Here is an 11,123-nt window from a genome sequence, read left to right as displayed (position 1 = left end):
TTCTGTAGACGATTTATTGGTGAATTAGAAACTACGGAAAAGCAGAATCTCCGGGTGTGACAATTGTCCTCCCTCTGCTCCTAAGTATAGCAACCTATAATTGAATTTGACATATGGTATTATGATGTATCAAAATCGGTTTTAGGTTGCTACGTTCTAGAATAGATGTAGTAGTAAGAAACTGTTAACATCTCGATTCAGTCCAATTCAGGGACGGGGATCCCATGACCTCCGTTATGTATAGCTAGAAACATTTGTGTCCAAAAAGAAGAACACTACTTAAGCCCGTTATTTATAATAGTCGTGTGAACATAAATTGGGCTGAAGTATATATATATTTTTTTATAATGCTGAAATTTATACATTGCTTTTCCTTCTTTCTTTCTTTCTTTCTTTTACATTCAACAACCAAAAAGAAGAAATCATATTTTTCTGAATGACAAACACCATGAATCTCCAACGAAATAAATTACATTGATTAACTCAATATTACAATATAAATATAAAATCAAAACATCCTACATCCCACTTATGGACGAGCCACGCCCACACAAAACCAATCAAACGGCGCTCCTCCTATTCCTGCAATTCGTCGAGCGCCTTGAGCAGGAACGGCTTGAATCTTGTCACATTCACCGTGACGTCCTGCTTCATGACGATCTCGGCGAGCGCCGGCCAGCCCTGCGCGTGGATGGCCATGGGGTCCTTGAACACGTAGTGGTCCCTTGGGTACTTGTCCTTGAGCGTCGTCTCCTCCTCCGAGACGTAATACTCGACGTACCGGAGCCGCATGTCGCGCGCCGGCTGCCCGTAGAAGTTTGTGGCCATCCAGTCCATCTTGCCCCACGGCACGATCTGTACGAGCACGGCGCCCGTTGGGAGGAAGATCTGGTTTGTCAGCCCGGCGCCGTGCACCGCCAGCAGCACGTCCGCCGCGTTCACCTTCTCGGCGAACCCGCGCACGTCCGCGCCGGCCTCCGCCACGGTCACCGCAAACCCGAGGTCCTCGCAGAGCGCGGCCACGTCGCGCAGGTTGAGCAGCTTGCGGGTGCCCTTCCTCTCGATCATCAGCATCTTGGGCTTAGCGCCGGTCTTGTCGCCCAGCACCGCCGGGCTGTCCCGCGGCAGGCCGAACGCGCGGCGGAGGAACCTGTTGTAGTCGACCATGGAGTAGTTGCGCGGGTTTCGCGTCGGGTGCGGGGAGATGATGAGGTCGCGGTCGCGGTACAGCCCGAGGTGGCCGCGCCGGAAGCAGTGCACCTCGTCGTCCTTGTCGAAGTTGATCACCCCGTAGTTGGAGAGCTTCTTCAGGAGCGGCGTGAACTTGTGCACCCACCACGGCTTGAAGTTGGTGATGAGGAACTGCACCTCGCCGGCGAGGTGCGACGTCGTTAGGAACAGAGGGATCATCACGTCCGTGTTGTCGTGGAAGAAGTTGTCGGTGTATCCGGCCACGGAGAAGACCACCGCCGGGACGTTGTGGGTCCGCGTGCAGGCCGGCGCGATGGCCGGCGACGAGACCGACTTGATGATGACCTCCACGACGCCCGGGAGGAGGAAGTCGTCCTTGCGAGCGTACGGTCGGATCTTCTTCTCCCCGTTGCCGTCGAACGCGCCGGCGCTGGACGGATTTACGAAGAACATGGTTTTCTCCTTTGGGCTGATCCGGATATCGCCGGTGAGCTCGCAGACCGGTGGCCGCGCATATGGGAAGCCCTCATCAACGCCGTTCTCATCGCAGGAGATTGTGGCCTCAGCTTCGTCCCCGGCTGTCGGAATCACAGACAAAGCATCTTAATTAGTACTACTATGGATGAAACTCCTACATGAACGAAATTACAAGACGAGAGAACCGAATTCCGAATTAGAGCTACGCTTTTTTATGCGGGGATCGGATTCTGAAAGATAGATGCTGTCAGTATTAAAACTGTTCTGTGTTCAATTTTCTTTTCCACTCGAGGTGCTAAACAGCGATAAAAAAAAGGAAGCCTCACATGGTTTCGTTACTGTTTCCTCCTCTTCATTCTTTTCTGTCGTCTCCGCAAAGCTTGGCACTTTCCGGTCCGTCTCATCTTCACCAACATCTTTCTCGTCCTCTTCTTTGCTCTGTTGTTGAGCCAGCACAGGGTTCTGCTGAGTCGACGCAGGTGGTGCGTTCTTCATCACCAAGGACGTGCTCTCTAACAAGAATTTCGAAAAATTTGTAGCAGTAAGTATGAAAAAAAAAGAGAGTTTCACACGAAGAGAACAAGAAATAATTAAGTGGCGCACCGAAGACCGGCGAGTAGATGGCGAAAAGGCGGGCAAAGGAGATGTAGGTGAGGAGAGCGAGGCAGCAGCCGGCGACCAGCCCAATCCCGAGCTTCTTGGGCTCGATCCTGCCAAGCTCCTTGGCTAGCCGCGGAGGCCTCCGCTCTCCGGCCGGCCCTGGTGGCTTGGACGGCCGCGTGTACGCCGTCGACGACATCACGCAAGGACTCCTGAGAGAAGCTTAGCCCAGAGGTACCAACCAGCTGCGATCACCAGCTAGCACCTAACATATACAAGTTTTTGTTCTAAGGCTTAAATCCGCACATGACGAGCCGAGTGTAACATGTAGGCGATGATTGCTCTCCTTGGAAACTAGTTGTATATTTCGTTTCGTTCGTTGGGGACAGCGTGGCGTTGATTGGAAATACTAGTAATAGTACGTACGAAGTAGTTCGGCACGGCGAAGCTGCTTCCTCCCTCCCACCTTCGTTTGACTTGTCTGGATCAAGTGCACAATAATTAGGATTGCCCACCTAATTCCATCTTGGACAGTAGGGACATACGTGTTCGTAATTTTTATCTTCTCTCTCTCTATCTCTGTGTTTGATTTTATTATTTTCGATGATGGATTGGTTGGGATGGAGACCCGGGATGGGGATCGGAATGTAGACAGCTCGTGGGGATGGATGGAATTGAAGCGTGGAACAAGTCGGCCGGATGCTTTGACACTCCACCATGCCTGAGCTGGGTCTCCGATGTTAGGGAGGATTCCGTCAATTAGCAACAGGTACATCCTGTCTATCAATCACTCGTACATCTTCTCACAAGAAGACTTTTGTGAAAATCTATCGAATTTGAAGTAGAATATTTTGTACTACCTCCGTTCCAAATTAGTGGTCACTACATACAATGTTTGACTAGTTGTCTTATTTGAAAAATTAGTGCAAATATAAAAGATAAATCATACTTTAAGTACGTATGTACGTATAGTGAAGTGTACCCCAACAATTCTTGAGAAACTCATCATAGCACACTACTTATCAGGTTGATTTGAATCTAACCCGAAGCAAACTACTTATCATGTCGAGGAACTCTTGAGAAACTACCCTGTCCAGGCACACTCGCTCTCCCAATTCCCTCGCCACCTGTTACACCATGAAATTTTCATAAATAAAATTCAGAAAATAAAAATCATGGCTTTAACGTTTTTTGCGAAAACTTGCATCACGCTGGTTCTTTCCGAATTTTTCTCTTTCTGCCCACGCTTATCATTGAAAGTCAAATAATATTATTTTCAAAACCTTTATGTAAAACAAAATCATGAAGGAACTATTTTATGAAATTAACAGCAAAAGTCTATTCTTGCTCCCTGGTGGGTCTAGCCTAGCCTACCGAGACCCAAACCTCCCAACTGATCTTCCTGAACTCCCTTATAATTCTAAATCCAATCCCTCAACCCTTTTCTCTTCCTTTCAGTCTCCTTCTCGCCTAGCCGAGCTAGGCCGGACCAGCTTAGTTGCCCAATTGTGGCATTTTCTGGCTAGTCGAGCCGCCGAGCTGAGCTGATCCTCCCCTCGTCTCGTTCCCGTACGCCCCGACGAAGTTTGACCACCACCACCGGTAAGTCGCCGGGACTAATGCTACTCCTTCTGTTGATGAGATCTCCAACGAAATACGCCCTAACAACCATGCCCATTGCCGTCAATAATTGTTGTGCTGAGCTCTAACCCTAGCTAGGGAGCCACCGCCATGCCAGCTCACCGTGCACCACTCCGTGCGTTCTTAGTCCGCCCAACCGATGTGTGTCCCATACCTCACCGGCGAAACCTTGAGGAACGAGGATGACGCTGTGACGGCCAACAACTACATCGCCAGCCCCGCTACATGCCTTGACCGCGCGCCGAAGCCTCCTATAAAGGTGATGGCCGCGTCGTCGCCTTGCCTTTCCTCCTCACCCACCGCGTCGAACACATCCATACTTCCCACGCAATCTCCCACCTCAGCCTGCCCCACCACCACCGTGCCGACATGCTCGTCGTAGCTGCCCTGCTAAGCGCAACCTCGGTCTGCAAGGCCAACGCCGGGGCAAGCGAGGACCACAACCCGAACCGACATCCACCAGGAACATGATGGCACAAACCACGACCTTGACGCTTGTAGTTTAATGTGTCGCTTCCCAATTGCTATACACAGTGAGAACCCGACCACCCTCCCCACCTTTTTCTCCCACTTGCACACACTTTTCCTGGTTGTCGTGCCCGCTCGCTATAGGTTTTGGGCCACACGACACTGCTGCTGAGGTGCCTTTGCCTTGGTTGGCTGGCTGCTACGCCCAGAAGACCTCGAGGCTACCTAGCGCACGGTATCGGTATGACCTCCTAACACCAAGGCGACCGCGCCACTATAGCACGTGCGCGAGCCGCCTAACCTAGGCATGCCCTGTCCTAGGTGGCGTGTCGTTGCTGTTGCACGAGCCCGATCCTTGACCATCCACTAGGTGTCGCCCCAAGCCACCCCAAATCCTATCCCCACGTTTGCGCCCTCGATTAGGCCTATCTGCTTGCGTTGTACGTGTGCCACTGTGTAGAAATTGACGCCACCATGGACTGCAGTGGTGGACACTAGTACAAAAAGGAATAAATTCACCTACTGTCCCACAACTTTACGTTGAGTCTATATGACATCCCTAATCCCCAATACCAGAAATGTTTACCCCTCAAATGTTCAAAATCATGCAAAATAGGTCCCATAGCAGTATATATGGGTGGTTTCACTGACATGGCATCCTAATCAGCAATCTGGGCCTGCATGTAACTGAGATGAATAAATAATGTGGGGTTTGCATCCCTTCTTTCCTCTCCTTTTCTCTTCTCTTTTTCTTTCTTCTCTTTGCCGTAGAGCGGGGTACAATAGCGGGGGTGGCAAACAGCTGGAGCAGGCAGGTGAAGCAGCGGTGCTCAACGGAACAGGGCGGGGGTAGTGGTGGGCGAGCGCCAAGAGGTCGCCGGCGGTAGAGGGGGGGGGGGGCAACGGCCGGCGAGCGCGGCAGTGGGCGGCGGCGAGGGGCTGGAGCAGGCAGGCAAAGCGGCGGATAGTGGAGCCTGCTTGCATGCATATTTGATTAAGAATAATCTATTTCCACTTGTACTTGGCAATGTATTTGTATGCATGAGACCTTCATATAAATGGAGAAGAAACAATGGAAAATAACCGTCTAATTAATTAGAACTCGACGTGTGGCATACTTATGGATAAATGGGCCCACAAACCCATTAGAACACTTGCCATTTGGCCCAACCACCATACCACTGAGTTTAGAATCCATCAAGCGGATCACCGGAGAAGGCACATGCCAGATGGGCTAGGGTTCGGCCAAACCGCCATTGTCGCCTCTGATCCTGGCCTTCCACGTGGACGTCCTTCCACGTGGACGTCCAGGGTTGCTTCTTAATGATGGTTGCGGGGTATTTCCGACAATTCCAATGGTCACAACCGTCATATGAAGTCTATTTAAGGAGCTCACCTTCTCCGGTTCAACACACATCAAGAAGGATCAATCAAGAAGCTCTCTCTAGTTTATTTACTTTGTTCTAGTGCTAGTGGAGTAGAGATAGAATAGTCTCTTAGTTCTTCAAGTCTTCCGGAGAACTCCGGTATGGCTCTAGTAGCTTCTCTCTCTCTTGTAAGACTTTATTCAGTAATGAAATATTCTTCTTTATATAGTTTTGGTTCTTTACTTCATTTACATAATTATTTGAGTACCGATTTTAGTTCATACTTGTCTCATAATAATTATGTAGCTAGCTTACTAGAGATATGCGATTGTATTGGTTTAATGTTCATTTATATGATTGCTCCATGTCATATGCAGACATGCAGAGTAGTGTTTAGTAATGTAAGCGTGGTGCTTAGATTATTAGATACCATTAAATGATGCTATATGCCACGGGTTTGTAGAGGTAGGCAGTAGTGTGGAGCGCTAGAGCGGGTGCCAGGTTGGTGCGCGGACGGGGAGGGCGCTGATGCACTCAACGGCGTCATGCGGGGCGAGCACGTAGTGGAGCACGGCGACAAAGCACAGGGGGGGGGTCAGGGAGGGCATAGTGGATGTAGGAGAGCACGCCTGCCATGGTCCCCTGCACGTCGCCCAAGTCATCCCCGCGCCGTCGGAATTGGGCAGCAATCGCACGACCGATAAGGACGGGCGGCTCTGGTGTCCATGGCCGCCGCTGTACTCGCCTCCCACTGCCCCGTTCGCCCGCCGCCCTCTGCCTCACTAGCCTGCAGCCGCATTGCTCCGCCCGTCGCTGCTTCGCCCTCTGCCACCGGCAGCCTCGCTCGCTAAAGAAGACAAGAGAACAGAATAATAGAAAGAAAAGAAGAGAAAATTCCACTAGTATTTGGTTCACTAACCTTTTGTAGAGAATAACCATAAAGTGGAAGAGAATCGACATCAAATCAGACTTATGCATGAATGGGCCAAGAACTCAGAATTGACACGATCAATTGAGCCAAAATTGACAAGTCTGTGTAGGAGAGCAACGGAGGCCACATGCCGATTTTTGGCCAGGCCGACCCGACCTATGGTTCGGCCGAACCCCCCGCAACGCCGTTCGATCCAGGTTTCTCCTGGACGGCTGAGATAGCTCCCCAATGACGGTTGGTGGGTATTACCGACCTTTCCAAACGTCACAACCATCATTGGGAGGCTATAAAAAGAGCTCGCATCCTCACTTCACTCACACACCTCAACCTCATTTCACTCACACACCTCAAGCAAGAGCTCTCTCATATTCTCTTAAGTTATTTTAGTAGTCTTAAGCTAGTGGAATAGGAATAGAGTAGAAATCGGAGTCCGGAAGCCTTCGGAAGAGTTCGGGTATGGCTGTAGTAGCTTTCCTTTCCTTTTTTGTAAGCTTTGTATTTTATTTAGAATACTCTTCTTTATACATTTATGGTATTGGAATACTTACTGAGTATATGAATGCCAACTTTACATTATGTTCATGTTATACTGATTATACTACTAGCTTATCTGGGAGAGGCTTTGGTACGGGTATAGTGTTTGCTTATGCAATTACTCTGTCATGACGATGATATTAGAGTAGTATATGGTAGTTTAGGCGTGGTGTCTAGACTACAGGATATCATTATTTGGGGTTATATGCTGCGGATGAGAGGTGGGCTGCTGATGGTGACAGCTCAGTACGGGTATTCCTTCGCGCGTGTATATAGTCCTAAATTAATTTCCTGGGGAGGGTACTCCTCCGTATTTAGCCCCGGTTGTATGGTCATGATGGGCTGTCGTAAGGAAGTCGACAGTCAGGGGTGGCTTCTCGAAGTACCAGGACGGCATCAGATAGAGGGTATTAGCTAGTATATCGGATAACTAGGATGTATGTAGAAGTGGATTCTCTTTCTCTTTTCTTTCCACTTAGCTTAGATATTTTATGAGAATGAGTAGCTCCCTGCTTGTGTGTCACTCTACCCTTGGATTATATTAACTACTACTTAGACTATGATTATTACAAGTAACATATAAATTATTAGTCAAGTTCTCTCTACCATGATCTTCTCATGGGATTAAATAAATACGATACCCTTGGATTACCCTCGGGTGAAATGCTATAATGGTATATCCGTGCGTTTGCGGATGAACTCTATAACCATAATATACCATGAGTGTTTCTGGCGCCATTGCTGGGAATTATATTTATAGTAATGTCGTTAAGAAATACCAACACAGACCAAACATTTTTTTTCTCACTTACATGTGGGCCCCATAACTTTTTTTTATTTTTTTACTGACTAGGATGCCAAATTAGCGTAACCAGAGATACATACTGCTATAGGACCTAAATTGCACGGTTTTGTATAATTTAGGGGTGAAGATTTTTTATATTGGGGATTAGGGATGTCATACAGACTTGACGTAAAGTTGAGGGACAGCCGGTGAACTAATTCCATACAAAAACAATTTTTCCAGACGGGTTAAAAATTATTTTGACGAGCAGAACTCCGGCCTGTCTGCTCGAAATGGTCTCCAAAATCGCTATTTGTTCATGTGGGTGGCGCACCTGCACGTGGAAATCGGATTTTCACGTGCGAGTGGTTCTGTTATTTGCACTCAAAAATAAAAGTCCAAAAAAAAATAAAAATCACAAAAAAACCCTAACCACCGCCGCCCGATCCGGGCGGCGCTCGTCGTCCGCCGCCCGTCGTCGGATCTAGGTGGGGGTCGTCCACTCTCTGCCGCCGGATCAGCGCGGTGGAGCCGCCGTCGCATCCTTCGACTAGCGGAATTGCCCGCCGCCATGCTCCATTACTGCCGCCCACCGCCCGTCAAGAGGCCGGTGGAGGCGAATCCACCCGCGGCTCGCCGCCTGTCTCGTCTAGTGAGGTGAGAGAGAGGAGAGGAGGAGAGGAGGTGATGCGACCCCGGTAGGGCTGATGTCCCGATCTTTACGGCGGAGGATCAAGAACCAATAACTAGCATCAAAGAGACTAAGATAACTAGCTGCAAGCAGCCAAGATAACAGTGCAACCTAACGATCGTACTCGAAGCCAACCACCGTCTCTATTACGGCGACCTGAATCGAGGGTTCGCCCAACCACACTCTAAGTTTACCAACCAACACAACTTGAAATCAATCAAGGAAAAACCTCGAAGGGACCAGGAGCACCAATTGGGGGGCGTCGAACGCCGCTTCTTTAATCTCACAAGGAAATTACAAGAGCAAAGGGGTAAAGATCTCTCTCTGAATTTGTTAGCACACAGCTGAACAAGAGGGGTTCATATTTTCATTGTCCAAGTCTTCTAAATGATAAAACATAGGTGATATTTATACTAGGAACAACCCTCCTAGATGAGAATGAAAAGTCTTGGGAGTTTACTGGACATAGGCTAGTTCAAAGGTCATAATAAGTGAATTCCCGAGAAGACTCGCGCGTCTGTTTGGCTTCTGAGCAGTCTTCAATGATTTGTCCATAACTCCTTAGTGGGAAGTCGAAATGACGAGCCGTTTGTTGGAGGTGAAACTAGACCTGATTATCTTTCCAACCATATATATTAAGCATGGAGAAAGTTGACTGGTTGGGTCACACAAGCCTTGGAAGTTGAGTCTTTTGCAGAGTAAACCATCTTCTTGTTGGCGTAGACAGCTACTGGTTTGGGATGGGCTGGTTCTTCCTCGTCGTAACCTTTATCGTCCTCAACGTAACCCTTATCATCCTCAATGTAACCCATCCTTCTTGGTGTAGTGATGATCTCCTCGGGTGTAAACCTGAGCAATAAAAATGTAGAGCATTTAGGTAGTATAAAATTCTCACAAAAATTTGGATTAAGTTGAGCAAAGAGCGAGTTCACCTCTTGTTGTATTTTCCTAGCACGGCTGCGCGTAATTGGACCATGATATGCTTGATCGTTCTTGTTGAGACATAATCCATCAACATGATTTACGTCATCTTCATTTTCCTCATGTGACTTATGATGTGAACCATCACCATTGTTTACATCACCCTTGTTTACGTCAGGTGTAGCTGGGATGTGCTCATCATCATGTGACAGGGGTTGGGGCACATCATCCTCCCCCTCTTGAAAAGGAGTCGTCCTGAACTCTGTTTCATCAAAACCATAAAATGGGTAAGATCAACAACATTGAATGAAGCACTTACGCCATATTCACCCGGAAGGTCGATTTTGTATGCATTGTCATTAATTTTGGCTAACACTTTGAAGGGTCCATCTCCTCGAGGCATCAATTTTGATTTGTGTCTTTATGGAAATCGTTCCTTACGTAGATGAACCCAAACAAGATCTCCTGTTTCGTAGACCACTTTCTTTCTATGCTTGTTCACCTTTGCAGTATTACTGCGCGCCTTCTTTTCAATTTCTTCCTTGGTCTTTTCATGAATCTTCTTCACATATGCAGCACGCTTCGAAGCATCCATGTTAGTTCTTTCCTACAATGGAAGAGGTAACAAATCGATTGGTGCAGTAGGTTTGAACCCATAAACAATTTCAAAAGGACACATGTTAGTGGTAGAATGTACTGCCCTGTTGTATGCAAACTCCACAAGTGGCAAGCAATCCTCCCACTCTTTTAAATTTTTCTTGATCATCATACGCAGCAACGTTGATAGTGTACGGTTCACAACTTCAGTTTGACCATCTGTTTGAGGATGACAAGTTGTAGAAAACAACAACTTGGTTCCAAGTTTTGCCCATAATGTCTTCCAAAAATAGCTGATGAACTTCACATCACGATCGGACACAATGGTCTTTGGTACTCCATGCAGCCTCACAATTTCCCTGAAAAACAAATCAGCTACATGGGAAGCATCATCGCTTATATGACAGGGTATAAAATGTGCCATTTTTGAGAATCTATCGACCACAACAAAAATTGAATCCCTCCCCCTCTTAGTCCTAGGTAAACCCAAAACAAAATCCATGCTAATGTCTTCCCATGGAACACTAGGAGTAGGCAATGGAGTATATAAACCATGAGGGTTCAGTTTTGACTTAGCTTTATGGCACGTGGTGCAACGCTGCGCAAATCTCTCAACATGTCTTCTAATCCTTGACCAATAAAAATGATCGCTCAGCAGCTCGTATATCTTTTTATATCCTAAATGACCCATTAATCCACAGGCATGTGCTTCCTGCAACAATAAGAGTCTAATAGAGCAATTTGGAACACATAATTTGTTAGCTCGAAACAAGAAACCATCATGCACATGATATTTTTCTCAACCTTTTCCATGGTGACACTTTGCATATGGTTATGAAAATTCAAGATCATCTTTGTACAATTCTTTTATACTCTCAAGTCCCAACACACTTACCTCAAGTTGATTCAACAAAACATTCT

At 47.5% G+C, this 11,123-nt stretch overlaps 1 protein-coding gene across 1 annotated transcript; it reads right to left on the bottom strand.

Moving 5' to 3' along the window:
• Nucleotides 1-316: 316 nt before the first annotated feature.
• Nucleotides 317-2,535, bottom strand: LOC9267972 (beta-1,2-xylosyltransferease XAX1-like). The gene is made up of 3 exons (XM_015788454.3): nt 2,272-2,535; nt 1,995-2,180; nt 317-1,769 (listed from the first exon to the last, which is right to left on the bottom strand). Exons 1-3 carry the CDS (start codon nt 2,465-2,467, stop codon nt 577-579), a joined length of 1,575 nt encoding a protein of 524 aa, XP_015643940.1. The 5' UTR covers nt 2,468-2,535; the 3' UTR covers nt 317-576.
• Nucleotides 2,536-11,123: the final 8,588 nt, after the last annotated feature.

The sequence above is a fragment of the Oryza sativa genome, chromosome 6, assembly GCF_034140825.1.
Source record: "Oryza sativa Japonica Group chromosome 6, ASM3414082v1".
NCBI lineage: Eukaryota > Viridiplantae > Streptophyta > Magnoliopsida > Poales > Poaceae > Oryza > Oryza sativa.
This window is presented reverse-complemented; position numbering and strand designations above follow the sequence as displayed.

Bases quoted from the DNA above. Each gene is read 5' to 3' on its own strand.
- LOC9267972 (XM_015788454.3), bottom strand. From the start codon at position 2,467: ATGTCGTCGACGGCGTACACGCGGCCGTCCAAGCCACCAGGGCCGGCC. The intron at 2,181-2,271 runs GTGCGCCACTTA...AATTCTTGTTAG, and splicing joins CATCTACTCGCCGGTCTTCG to AGAGCACGTCCTTGGTGATG. The intron at 1,770-1,994 runs GTGAGGCTTCCT...TGATTCCGACAG, and splicing joins GGAAACAGTAACGAAACCAT to CCGGGGACGAAGCTGAGGCC.